The following is a 14,750-nucleotide window of genomic DNA, read 5'->3' as shown; positions in this document are numbered from 1 at the left end:
ATCACCTATATTTTTTGATATAATTTAAATTTTTAATAATTTATATATCTAATAAGTAAATTTGACCTATTTGATTTGCAAAAGCTTGTTAAATTTTAGTTTAATCACTTTATAATATTTATAAAACATGATCATAAATTTTATATGTAAATATTGTGTAATTATATTTTAAAAACAAGTTTGTTTATAGGGTTGTGATTATAGGTAAGTAATTGTTGAAATTCGAACAATTATTTTTTGAATTAAAAAACAAATGATTAGTATACTATACGTTTGCTTCCGTAACTGCGATGTCTCGAATATAGGGCATGCCCATATAAGGACCGCTTACAGCCACGTGGCATCCATACAGGCAAAACAAAATTAGCTCAAACTTTTAATTCAAACGATTTTTTTATTAATTTCTTTTTTGAGTATTTAGTTATAACTAATTCTAATTGTACAATCTCGTCAAATTTTGGTTAAGACACTTCATGATTTTTACAAAATTTGGTCAACATTTTATTATATATAAATATTATATATAAAGTTGTAAAAATAAGTTGTTTAAATAATAAAAGTAAGACATTTTTTAGATAAAAAAATTGTTTTTTTTGAATTTTATGCATCATTTGTATTATGCCCATATATGCCCAGTTACATAACCACGTGGTCACAAATGTAAACAAACAAAAAAAGCATAACCAGCTGCATTAATTGTATATATTCTATTTTCCCAGTAACCTCACGTTTTTTAAAAGCTTGATATGTTGTGTTTAACTTATGCAATAAAAAAAATTCACAACAATTATTTTATTGAAATTCGTGCATTTTCACGATGTTGTTCATTTTAAATAATTGCAAACGTAATTGTGTAAATAAAATCTACTAAAAAAATTGTGTATTTAAAGAAGCGCAAATTTCAGTAAAATTATATTTAGACGGGTAATATACATTTATATATAGCCGTAGTAGTCAAAAAAATACAAGCTTAACTAAGGTCCCTACCGGAATCATGAATCAAAATACCATTAATCACGTTACCTTATATTTTCTATTTTAACATAATAATTAACGAACTTACCATATTAGTTTTTGAGTCGTTGTTTAAAATCCAATTATTATCCACAACTTACTATTTCAATAACTTATTTTATACCTACACAACTTATATACGTCCTATCCCTAACTTGCGTAATCAAAAATGAGTTAATTTTGTTGTTGTCAAAATAAAGTGTTCCCAAAATATTTAATTAGTTTCTTTTTAAATAAATTATCCTCATTTTTAAAAACTGTTTCAAAAATTTAAACTGAAAAATTACTTTATAATTGAAGTTAATCTTGCCCAAACTTGTAGTTGCGTAAAAGTTTGAGCATTTATGGTATATAATTGAGCTTTTTAACATAACAGACTTAAAGGACTTATGTCATCTTAGTCAGAAGTGGAAAGCCTACAACAGACCTCTTCTGCCCTACAGCGACCAACCCAGCAGCTCTTTGATTGTTTAAATATCTTCATCTCTGGTTATAAGTTTGGGTTTGACAGTTTTTGTGATTAGAATTAATGTTTTAATAACAAAACAGTTTTTTGGTAAGTTTGAAAACATCTAAATATACGTGCTTGCTAATGCAGAAATTCAATATATAATAGTCTAATCTTTTAATCAAATTAAGTTAGCCATTAAGTTTTTAAGGTCAAATCGCGAAATTTATATAAAGGTTCTTATGACTGTTATTAATAATATATACAGTCTCGAACTCTCTCTCTCAATTTATGGTCCTCACCCAATTTTTCGAAAATTTCTAAAATTTGTCAATTTAGATACAAAATCAATTCAAACACACATACCAAGTATAGCACTTCATTCATTAGCGATTGATCATTTTAAAGCGACAAAGGTATATCCTGTCTAGCAAAGCATTAATGCATATATACAGCAAAGCAATAACGATCTTGATGGTGCTACACACTTAGAATTAAATTTATCCTATTTTTTAAACCCAGGAAATTGGTCATCTATAAACCCTTGTACATATCTTTGATACCACGGATTTTCTTCGAATATAGCATTTAACTGCGTCAGTACAGGGGTCATACGAGGTTCTGGTTTAACTTTAGGTTCTAGAGGATAAAAATCATCTGAAGCACATTTTCCCATTTCGAGAGCACATGATAATTCGTCTAAGGTTGATGGGAATTGAAATCCTGAAAAATATTGCACACGTAAAAAATCTCAAAGCGCCTCAAAAACAAAGACCGACTGCTTTTTAGGGTTGATTATTTACAACATTTTGCATCCATCAAATCCTAGACAATGACCAAACCAAACAAAAGTGTTTGGTTGACAATTATGATTTGTAGTTTGAATACAAACAGTTGTTATAGTAATACAGCATTGGGTACCTATCAATTATAAGTAAAGCAAAAAAATTAATAAATTATATTTGTTTACTACTTTGAACAACGACTAATTCAACATGAAATGCTAAGTAAAGGATTTATTCAAATAGTTGCATTATCACTAGATGATAAGTTTTTTTTATTACTCTAAATTACTTGCAAGCTAACTTAACTACGCTGTTTACCTCTTTCCTTTATGTGTCCATGAAATTGGATCGGTCTAATGCTATATTGGGAAGACTGCATTAGAAGATATCCAGTAAACTGGTCTGGTCTAAATCGTATCTAAAAATAAAGGATGCAATGGAAATTATTTTTTTAACAAACTTTATTAATAAAAAAAAAATATTTTGATTGGAAGTAGTTTGGGTATTAACTGTCATATTGGTCCGAGGTGGAAGGGCTACCACAGATCTCCACTGCCCTACAGCGGCTAAGCCACCTGCTCCCTTGTTGGTTAAATATCTCCAATCCTGGCCATAAGTTAGGCTTGGACAGTTGTGATCAGCTTCACCCCAGATTCCTAAGTATAATAAAGCATATAGAAGGCTAGGTTTAAACAGGTTAAAAATATATACTTGTTGACATTATTTTAAAGTCTGATTCAAGTTTGTTTTGACCTCATATTGGTACCTTTAAACCGAAATTAAATGGGTCATATTTCATGATGATACAGTCACTTGAATAAATTTGTTCGAGTTTTAAATAGTTTATGTTAAAACCTTGTTTTAAGGGTATATATCACTAAAACAACATTACAACTTAACAACATTTAAAATTGTAGTATATAAAGCATTTACATAAATATACCTAATGTTTGATCATCAAATGTTGAGCATTGTACTTCACATTTTTCACAATTTTCCGAAACAGAAACCGATTGGTTTAAAGCTAAATTGTACGTTAATGGTCCTCGGTATTTGTTGTAAGAAATAATCTAGAAACAGAAAAAAAAACTCGAAAAATGTTATAACACTAGTAACCTTATAAAACAATCGCGCAAATATAAACTTATTTATTTTTTAAAAACATTTACTAAATTATTTTAAAATAATGTATATATATTTAAGGGAAAAAATTAACCAGGTATAGTTTTAGTACAAGTGGCTTTTTTAAATTTGTAAAAAATAGAGTCAACATAGTTCAAATTTTAACAATTTATTTACCTGAACATGGTTTATTGGAAAATACATGGTCTTCATTTCATTAGGGTCGCTGTTCAGCAAAGTCCATTCTTCAATTCCGTTTACAACAATAACTCGACTAAGAAATAACATTAAAAAAGTTATTTTTTCAAGTATTCAAAAACCTTTGTACAATAAACGGTACAAAATAAAGTTAGTAGCTTTAAGATTCTGTAAAAAGTTTGTTTAATTTGGTACAACTTACCGTAAGTCAACAACAAGTGCGGTTTCTGGATTTTCATTTCGAGGTAAACTGGCGAAAGCTTTTTCGTTTACATCCATCACAAACTTTCCTGTTATTTCGTCATCATCAACGTACAACAAATCCCCGACTTGCTTTGGTCGTTTTTGAAGCGTGATTGGAATTGTATCATCTGGAATTCCCCAGGAAATTGTCGTTAAAGTTGCCAAAAGTCCTTGAAATCTTGAAGTGTTTGGACCTAACGATATTGAGTTTTCTTCACGAGGGTTGGAATAAATCTGAACAATAAAATTTAAGTTACTTTTGTATTTTAAACAACAACAATAATAATTAAGGAAGATAAGATTGTTTTAACTGGTTGCAAAGCAGATTAAGCATAAGTTGTTTAACTAGTGATAAAGCATATTAAGCAAAGGTTGTTTTAACTAATTTTAATGCAGAGTAAATACAAGATAAATTGCTTTATCAAGTTAGTGTTGCTACATTTTTCTTACAGAGTAATTTCCTTCTTCATTACAAGTAACCAACCAATCAGCACTCTGCCATGGAGCTAAAAAGGTTTGTCCATTTCTTTGTGGCAAAGGTTGATTAAGTACAACCCCATCCACAGCAACTACAACAACATCGCAACAATCACCAGCTACAGAACAAGGTGGATCAATCTCCAATGTCGATTTATCACCAGCGTTTATTATTCTGTCAAATTAAAATTAATGCTTATAATATAGGCTCATTGAATACAAAGAAAACCATTCAGAAAAACTTAATCTGCTTAAAACTTTTACTTAAAACAACAACAAACCACACCTACCTAAATCTTTTGATATGGCCTGGAGCTACTGAGATAACGGGTTCAAGTTGCCCGTTAACCATCATTTGTGGCATGTCTGGATTTGGGTTTCTATAACATATAACAAAACAGATGGTTTAAAAAACACAAAATTTAAACTTCAAGAAATATATAAATTTAACATATATTTAAAATAAAACTAAAGTAAAACATCTGTTATATTTTGTTTTACCCTTCAACTGTAGCTCCTTGTTGAAAAGCCGGACTTGGTTTTACAATAAATTCGATTTCTTTTTCAGGACAGGTGTAAGGAGCTAAAGGCGAATTTGCAGGTTCTTCTACAATAAAGGCTCCAGCTAATTCACCATTCTAGCAAATAAAGAACGATTTTTGTCAAATTTTTATCAATTTTGACTTGAGATATAGTTTTTATGTTAAATAGTGGATATCTCGTCGCACTGACAGTATTTTAGTCTTTGTTAAATAATCGCAACTTTAAACTAATGTCCTCCAAGCTTCTTATACGTGGTTATAACGTATTACCTGAAGTCCACCCAGTGTATATGGATGATACCAAAAAGTCCCAGCAGGTTGATTTTTGTTAATGTAGAAATCATAAAAAAAACTTTCCCCGGCTTCAACTTTGTTACTTGGGTTGTTTTGGTTACCCTAGGTAAATGAAAAAAATGATTAATTTGCAAATTGGTAAACATAAAAAACGTGCTTTTAAAAACAAAGCATTTTAATAAAATAGTTTACAAAGACAGCTTTGGACCCTTTATAACTGATGTAAGTACAATTAACATGCTTGTAATATAAACACACGACATTAAAAATTACCATTTGACAAACTATTCTAGGGGCTATTTAAAAAAAATAAAACCTTTTTATAAGCGCACAGTAAAAAAGCAAGATTGCCATTGGTGCCAATTTAACTCAGATAACTCGTACCTTAACAAATTACTACAGTAAAATAACAATAAATTGTTGTAGCAAATCATTTAAACAACATACCGATGGTGAAATATGAAGGCCGTGAAAATGTAGATTTGTAGCTGCACTCAACTGAGCTTCATCCGATTCCAGCATGTTATTCTTAAAACAAATAATATTTTATTAATTTTTTTTTTAATATAGGCCTAAGTAAGTTTTACAATAAAATTACAAGTTTATTAACCTATTCGTATTTTTAAATAGAGTCGAGGTGAAACTTACATAAATATATACCATAAAGGCACGAAAATTAAATATTTCTAGTTCTAAATAGACAATCAAAACTAAACACACATTCAGATCAAACGTGGCATACACCAAAACTAGCAACGCTATACAATTAAATACGAAAGGTTACAAGATAGATAAAAGAGTAACTTAAGCTCCCCAAAGAAAATGTTAGGGCGCTAAGCATGCGCAAAGTTCGCTACAGTACTGTGACTTTTTTAGACGAAATATTAGCTTATGCTTTTTATCGAAAGTGAATGGATATAACAATAATATGCAATACTTACCAATGTGATTAGGACTCTGTCTCCGGGCCAAACACGGAGAGTTGGTCCAGTCAGTTGGTTGTTGTAAACTTTTCTCGAAACTAGGGCATCACCATAATTCAGTTCGTACATTGTTACATTTAACTCGACGTTAAGAACTCCATTCTTAGAGCTTATTTGCTGCAAAGGTTCAAGGCCACCTGTAATTTAAAAAAATCCTTTTAACCAAAATTTGCTGGTGAAGTGATTGCTTTGTAAAATATTATTTTTAGTATTGCAAATAATTATTTTTTAAATGTGTTTTTTATCAATATCTGAGAATCCATTGTTAAATTATATTTTTCGGTGCTTTTAACTATTATTTTTGCAAATAAAAAATTGTTAAAAGAATACTTACGTTCAGTATAGGCTAAAGTATGTGGAGATGCATGCAAGATTAACAAATTACACAATAAAACAACGCTAAAAAATAGAATCATCTTGTCGAGCTGAAAGAAAAAAACAAAATTTTAAACCTTTAAAATACAACATTAATACTTTCTGTATGTTTTAATAAAGCAAAAAACACATATAAAACTATATATTTATTTTATCTTTCAGTGTAACGCTGCCTAAAAATTAACTTAAACTTGTAAGTTACGAGTTCTGTCTTTTATACACGATGCGTTTTTTTTGCATTTTATAAAGTTATATTTCTACTTATATAATTCTTTTCTGATAACAATTTATTTCAGGAAAATCTTGAATAACATATAAGTTATTTCGCTGAAAAATAACAAGTTGATTCTCTTTAATCACCACACCGCATTATACTTTTAAAAATTAGCTTCGTGGTATCAGATCGTAGACACCTGCATCTGTATAATCCTTTTAATAACAATTTTTTTCAGCGAAAAACTGTAACGGACAAACATGTTTTTTTATTAGCCGGAAGCAAATATTAAGCAGGTCACGTTATATAAGCTTTTGTAGCTTATACAAGCGCACTTGAGGTAAAAATACGATAAGATCTGCTAAATAAAGGTCAATTATTTGAAAACAACAAGTCAATGTTAAATGAGTTTTTTCTATGAATAAATTCTTGGTATACGATATATAAATTAATGCTATTATATTACCGCACCAAGTTTAAATTTCCAGATAACTAGTTGTATCGCATTAAATCGATAGCACTTTACGAACAAATAAACTATTTATCGGAATTGTTTGTCAGTAGTCAATAATAGAGACTATCACTAAAACACGTAAAAGTATTTTTCAGCAAATTCTGCAGCAAATGCTTCTTTTTAAAAACACAGAGGATCCCATCAGATAATTAACAAATAAAAAAATTAGAAGCCACAAAAAGTTAAGGCGACTTTTTTTTAGAAGTGATTATTAAACAACAAATTTTTACCTAAACATCACTTCAGACAGACATTATTCAAAGATTACTATTTACAATTTTAAAATAGTTGCAATCTTTTGCTAAAATTTAAATAACCTATCAAAAATTGCTTAAACAAGATAATTAACAACTAGTTTTTTAACAACCATTAGGCCAAGGTTGGATAATGATTAGTCAGTCCAACATGTAGAGCTTCGGTAATATTTTAAATGCAAATAGCTGCTTTATTATTACAAAGTATTAAGTAAGTTGAAAAATAATAAAATCTTACATAAGCTGTTTACCTGAAAAAAATATTTTCTTCAAGAAAAAATCATTGTCACAAATTATAATAACCCTGTGGTCGACAACATATTATAAATGGTTTTTACTGTTATTACTGCCTTTTTTCCGTTCTGAAAAAAAAATATTTTTAATTTATGTGATGATAAATTGTAGGTACGATAACTCAACAAACACGAAAAAATAGGTTTCGAGGGGTTATATGTAAACACAAAGTACTCAAGCGAACGTGAATTACTCAAATTCAGTTATAAAAAAATATTTACTTTTTTATTACATTTCAAATCTAACTTCAAAAAATGATTGTATATTAAAATAAATAGGTCAAATTTTAATTAAATAAAACACAATTAAATTAATTTTAAACTCACCTTATTCGAATAAAAACAAGACTTTTTGTCGTCAGAATAAGCCTAGAACGATTCTTATTCTTCACAGTTTATATTTTTTAACCTTGAACACTGCAGCAACCACAGTTCTATTTTTCCAAAAAGTCTAAAAATATTGTTGTTTTGTTAATTAACGTTAAGTAAAATATATACAATACAAAAGACTTTAATGGGTCAAAAAAATGACGAAATGACAAAAAATGACAAAATCAATTTTAAGATTTAAAATGTACTATAAAATTTAATAATAACACAACTTTAAAAACATTTTTCTTTAAATTCAAATTTTTTCTGTCTTTTCATAGTTCAACTCGTTTCGTTGTTTAAACAATACAATCGTCTTTCAACAACTTAAAAAAATAAATACTCTAAAAGCACAATAGACTATATAGGTAAGGCAAAATGCACGTTCAATAAACTAATAGAAACCACGCTCACAATACATTACCATAACGAAAACGAATCAAATTTTAATATCGTTTAATTATTCTATTATTTATCAACCATAAAACCCTAACTAAACAAAATCTTTTTGTTGGTATTACGAAGTCAAGGGTATTCAAGATGTTGTTTAAAATCAAGTAGAGAACTGCCAAAACAAAAAATCGCGTATATTTAACAGTCTGGCAAGGTTTTTCAAAAATTAACGAAATTTGTACAGTGTTTACGTAACTACAGTTTTGCAAACTAGGATTCAAAGGCGTAATTAATAAAGTGTGTATAGTACCTAAAACTATATATAAAATCGTGTAAGGATATAAAACTCGGTACATTTAAATGTAACACTGACAGTAAACCCGGTATTAAATGCAAATATATTAAAGTTACATTACAACCAAATCGTAGGGTTGTTTAAAAAATTAAAAAAAATGGTAGTTAGTACATTTAATTTATATAAGCCTATTTATTTAATTAGCTATTGCAGTATTCAAGGGTAAGACAAGAATACCTTTATAGGAAATAGTTTGGTCAAGAAAGTGAATAGACTTATACTCAAGATAAGTTCCTATAATTAGTATTGTCAGTGACAACCTACTACCCAAAATTTTTAGTTTATTTAATTTTCATTTTTTGTAGGCCAAATATTTTGATTTTTTTGACTACATTTGTTATATAAAAATTAACATAAAAATGTTTTTTTTTTAACAACAAACAATTCCTTAATAAACGCCGCAAAACCGTTAACTAAGCATGTAAATGTAAACGGAAATATGTGGATTGTATTTTTCCGTTTTTACTATTATTACCGCTATTACCAATTTAACCGTTTATTCCGCTATAGACACTTATATTGCGACAATTCCCATTGCTTTCCTTATACGAAAAGTGTTTATTGTGGCGATATGTACAAAAGTGGTAACTGTATTATACAACGAAGAAGGTAAAAAGATTTTTTTTTGTTCTCTAGTTGACGACAAATAAGCCTACGTCACGGTACACCTTGTCTAAGTATGAGCGAACTCTAGGGTTGTGACTTAAACACAAGAATTTAAAAGGGATTTAGTTTAAGTTTTTAGAAAACAAATTTTATTTTTCAGCTGGTTTATGTAAAATCAATGTCGACCATTTATATAAAAAAAATATAACTTTAATATAAAAAAAGCTGTAGTTAACGTTATTTTAAAATACCTTAATATGAGTTATATATAAATTCTATTTTAACTTAAATTAACATAAGGTAAACTATAATTAAAACAACAGCTTTCAATAAACGGTTTATATCCTTTATTTATAATGTGTTGGTGTATAAAAAAGTTAAACGCATATGACACTGCCTAATCAAAAGAGATTTGTAATTAAATTCCCAAAGTTTAAATTTTATATTTAATATTAGAGCAAACAGCGCAGGTTAATTAAGTTTTATATTGAAGTTCCTAACAGTGCAAGTTAAACTTATAAATAATATGAATTCTTTAATGAAGTTAAATGTAGTAAGTTTTCCCTTATAAAAACTATGGCTTAGTTAAGTTTTATGTGGTATGTTTATCAGTTTTGTGTTTTTAAAACGGTAGCATATATAGCATATATGTTGATTAAATTTAAACTAATTTAAACTTGCTGCTTATAAGTTGATTAATTAAGATATATTTAACTGACATGCGCTACAAATGACGTAAAAACACCTATAAATTATACTATAAAATTGAGCACATAAACTATTAGTTTTAATACTACCATTGTCATTGTTAAAAATACTTGTTTTACGTAGGCATTTTCAATAAAATTTGAGTGGGTGTTTGCGTTGGTTAAACTATATAAGGTATACAATAAAATCAATTTAATTTTAAAGGTATAGGCTGCTACATATTTATGTGTAAGAGTATAAAACAAAATTTAGCATTTAAAAATTTGTGGTCTTGAATTTAAAAATATGTTACGTAGTAGTAAAACATTTTAAGCCTGTAGTGTTTTGTTGAACTTAACTTCATTTGCACTTTAATAATGACGAAATTCAACGAAGCGGAAGCAAAGGGAAAATACTCACCAAAATTAGTTTATGTTTTTAATGAGTAATATAAGTTTTGTTTTGCAGCTGGCTATATTTTTGTTATGTAAAAATACTAGCTTTGGTGTTTACGTAAAATAAGTAAAGCTTTTTGTCCCCAACGTTGTCTCAAATTACACGAATGAAAACACTTTAAATGAGTATCATTTCTACTTTCTATAAAATTAGTTACAAAAAAAAAAGAAAAGTCTTTTCACTTATGTTAGCAGTGTTAACGTACATTTAGATAAACTAATAGTCTAACTAAATGTTATTTAATATAGTTTTATTTTAAAAAGTACAATTTAAAAGGCATTTTTATATTACTTCAACATCTAGTATTAACAAGTTTTTACTCCAGCATTAATATTTTACAAGAATGTTTTTTATGAGTTTAGATCGAAAGCAATAACATTTCTAGTTTAACACAGCTATTGAAAGCTTTTTAGATATCACTCTGATGTGTTCTGTTAATCATTTATTTTCTGTTTAAATATACAAAACGGAAAAATTTTGCCTATGTTGTAGCGAGGTTAATAAAATATTAAAACTGCTTCAGCTAACTAACAAACGTTTTTAATTTCAGAAACCTTAATTTGACATATTGGTTACAGTTTGAATATGAATCGTAAAATACTAAAACTAAAGGCAGTTGCATTACCATTTCTTATCATTATTTCCCTGCTGTATTTCAACATACCACAACATACAGAAGTACCAACCACCTACGTTTTTGCAAGGTATGTGGAATCAAAATAATGCTAAAACAATATTTTAATCGTAATATAGGGGTATAATGAGCTTAATATGATATATATCAATATAATATGAGAACCAAAAATTTATATAGTAAGTAACTAAAATAAATACACAGAGTTGATTTACATAAGTTATAGATGTTATGTTTAAATACAAGCATAAAAAATAACAAAAAGTAGTCAAAAATCATATTCAAATAAATGCTTTATTTCGTTTTTTTTACTTTAAAAGATTTTTATATAACAAAAAACGGCAAAGCCAATTTAACACCAATCTAGGCTATTGATACTTTCTCAAGCCTATTAGTTTTGCATTTAACAAAGGCGTTAACTTTAACAATACATTCTGTTTAGAACACCCAACAAATTTATCGTAGAAAACACCAAGTCAAGACCCCACTTTAATTTTATCAAAACCCCAGTACCGGGTAATACTAGATGCCAGAAAAGATGCCTTGAATCACAAGGTAATTTAAACTCGTTCCTTTGTGGAAAAAATTTTTGTACTATCTTAGTTTAAATGTAGCAACTTTTTTATTGTTTAATAATGGCATTAGTAAATTATAGTTTTTACTTGAGAGTAATTTCTTAGATTTATATAATCTTCCATCAAATATTTGTCTATATTACAATATAAAAAAAAATTTTAGAACGTGAATTTTGGTTATTGTTTTTTTGTCAAAGGTTTTTTAAAAAATGCCTTTAATGGTTATAAATACGATTGAGTATAAACGTGACCCTTCAAAAACAGTGTTTTTTAAAATACTGAGTACATTTGCATAAAAAATCTGAATAAAAATAAAATTTGTTTTTTAAAGTGTAATAAAATATAGCTTGTTACTTGAAATGTTTATGCCTATTAAGTAAAAATGTAATTCTTTAAAAAAGTATTTTAAGTTTAATATTTTGTGAAGATTTTTATAAAAATCTAAGTTAAAATATAACTTGTTTTTTAAAGTGTAATAAAATAACGCGTATTCTTTTTTTGTATATATCTTTATCTTCGATGTGGGAAAGTCGAATGTGCGACTTAAACATAGACTAACATTAGTTACTCCGATCCAGTCTCGAGTTACCTTTAGCAATTTGGGATATTATATAGGTTATAATTGCCCGATAATTATACTGTTGATTAAGTGCTGGCTCAGTAGGAGTTTATACCGTTTATAGCGCCTTACTCAAGGGCGCTACAGCATGAGATTAGTGGAGATTGAACCCACGACCTCATGTGTGGTGTAGCAAATGTTCTTACCACTACACCACGCTGCCGGTTAGTATTATTTAAAAAGAAAAAGATATTTAATAAAAACATAACTCCTTTAAAAATAATAGTTTTGTAAGTTTAATATTTCGTATACGTATACATAAAAAAACTAAATTAAAGCACAACTTTTTTTCAAATTGTAATAACTATTATTTTTTTTTAGAAAATTCAAAAACACAAGGTAGCATGTATTTCTTTGTAAAATCTGCCTATGCAAACATTTACAAGCGAAATTTACTCCGCCGCACGTGGACGTCCCTGAGCATATTAGATGGCTATTTATCACGTACAATATTTATAATGGGTCGTTCCCCGAATAATAGTAGTACACCGTGGGTTAATTTAGTTAAAGAAAACGAAGTACACGGTGATATATTACAAGCCGATATACCAGACGACTACGGGTAATATTTGTTAATATTATTACAACTAAAAAAATAGAAGAGAAAAAAAAGTTTTTTCCTTTCATGAAAACAAAAAAGTCACCACTTTTCTGAACTCTTGCAAAGGAGTTGATTTTAATTCACCAAAATTAAAAATAAATTTCCCCCACTATTTTAGAATACTTTTAAGTGACAATATAATGAAAATTAAACCTAAATTATCTAATACAATCACAACTACTATGACCTATCACTACAATACAACATTTCAACTATTTAATACCAATAAAATTACCAAGGCCAAAGCTAAAAAGCAATTTTCTATATAAGAATATTTTATTTTAAAACCCACAACACTTTTTTACAGAAACATTCCGTTAAAAACATTAGCTTCTATGCAATGGGCGTCCGATAACCTAAACCCGAATGACATTTATTCGTCAGTTGATGACGACATCTTACTAAACCTCGTCGAAATACTAGATAGCATCAAGGACTCCAATGCACTTGTAGCTGCACACGACTGGGGCTCGTTCCCTATCCTCTGTGGGTTTGTCAAGGGGGTAAACGAAAAACCGGTGCGAGACTTTGATGGTGAATACGGAAAATACGCGATTACAAAAGCCGAGTACAAATGGCATGTTTTCCCAGAGTATTGCCATGGTGGTTTATATACCACATCAGTAGCAGTAGTAAGCGAACTATACGACGCATCCCGAATATGCGAAATCCTAAGACTTGATGACGTTTGGATAACGGGTATATTACGTGAGATGATAGGAATGCCGTCAGAGCTTGTTTTAAATAAACCCAAAAATCATAAGGACCATTACTTTGACGTAGAGAACGATATGACTTTAGATTATCATTATGGCCTTAGAAAAAATAAACCTTTTGAGGAAGTTTGGAAAACTATGTTTGAAGATATAAAGAAATCAAAAATAAATTATTGTGTTTGCTAATATATTTATTATGCATTTCAATTTTTTTAATCATTATGCATTTTTGTCGCTTCAAATGTAATGTTTGTTACTTTGTTAAAAATTGAGTATTTTTTACCTCAACACAATTCTATGACAAAAACACAAATATACCAAAAACTAATACATGAAATTAAAATTTGTCTATACAAAGTAGATCAAATTTGTATACATTTCTTTGTGCAAAAAAATACTCTGTTCTTTTTGCACCATTTTACTATTTAGTACGTTGCTGATTTTACAAATACAAATCATATCTTTATTTTAATTCACAAAAATTAAACATAAATGTATTGTTTACATATTCAAAATACGTATTTGTTACGTTTAAGTTATAAAATCTATTTATATATGAATTTAACACACTGTTTATTGTAATTAAAAATCATATCGGAAGAGACGTAGAAATGCTGAACTACGTGTAAAGATTGCTAGTAATTTATATTTTGTTGACAACGTTATTACGTATAAGAAAACGTATTTATCGCGTTGTTTACCTTAAAGATTTATATCAATAAATTTTAAAATGTTGAATGCAATAGTGGTGTGTGTTTTTATTAAAAAAAAGCGTTCATATATTGCAGTAGTTTAGACCACCATAGCTTAGCTTAAAAATAAAAGAAAACCCAGTTAAATATAATTTTTAAAGTTTGGTTTTTACGTAAAAGTTTATCATAAAAAAATCAAGTTAATTTAATATCGGGTTTTTAGATTAATTTAAGATAAAATGTTGTATAGATTTTAAAACAGCTTTTGATGTAAAGTTGTTCTTTGTATAC

The 14,750-nt window shown here is 28.2% G+C and overlaps 2 protein-coding genes across 2 annotated transcripts; one reads left to right on the top strand and one right to left on the bottom strand.

Moving 5' to 3' along the window:
• Positions 1-1,827: 1,827 nt before the first annotated feature.
• On the bottom strand, positions 1,828-8,209 carry LOC145741498 (uncharacterized). The gene is made up of 15 exons (XM_082559091.1): positions 8,084-8,209; positions 7,715-7,825; positions 6,441-6,531; positions 6,065-6,243; positions 5,571-5,651; positions 5,100-5,225; positions 4,789-4,925; positions 4,578-4,667; positions 4,261-4,462; positions 3,770-4,044; positions 3,547-3,643; positions 3,191-3,317; positions 2,758-2,903; positions 2,566-2,665; positions 1,828-2,185 (listed from the first exon to the last, which is right to left on the bottom strand). The coding sequence occupies exons 3-15, from the start codon at positions 6,520-6,522 to the stop codon at positions 1,968-1,970; spliced, it is 1,860 nt and encodes a 619-aa protein (XP_082415217.1). The 5' UTR covers positions 6,523-6,531; positions 7,715-7,825; positions 8,084-8,209; the 3' UTR covers positions 1,828-1,967.
• Positions 8,210-11,176: 2,967 nt separating this feature from the next.
• On the top strand, positions 11,177-14,503 carry LOC145741509 (beta-1,3-galactosyltransferase 5-like). Its single transcript, XM_082559102.1, has 4 exons — positions 11,177-11,326; positions 11,699-11,811; positions 12,772-13,012; positions 13,359-14,503. The coding sequence occupies exons 1-4, from the start codon at positions 11,208-11,210 to the stop codon at positions 13,951-13,953; spliced, it is 1,068 nt and encodes a 355-aa protein (XP_082415228.1). The 5' UTR covers positions 11,177-11,207; the 3' UTR covers positions 13,954-14,503.
• Positions 14,504-14,750: the final 247 nt, after the last annotated feature.

The sequence above is a fragment of the Corella eumyota genome, chromosome 2 (genome assembly GCF_963082875.1).
Source record: "Corella eumyota chromosome 2, kaCorEumy4.1, whole genome shotgun sequence".
NCBI lineage: Eukaryota > Metazoa > Chordata > Ascidiacea > Phlebobranchia > Corellidae > Corella > Corella eumyota.
This window is presented reverse-complemented; position numbering and strand designations above follow the sequence as displayed.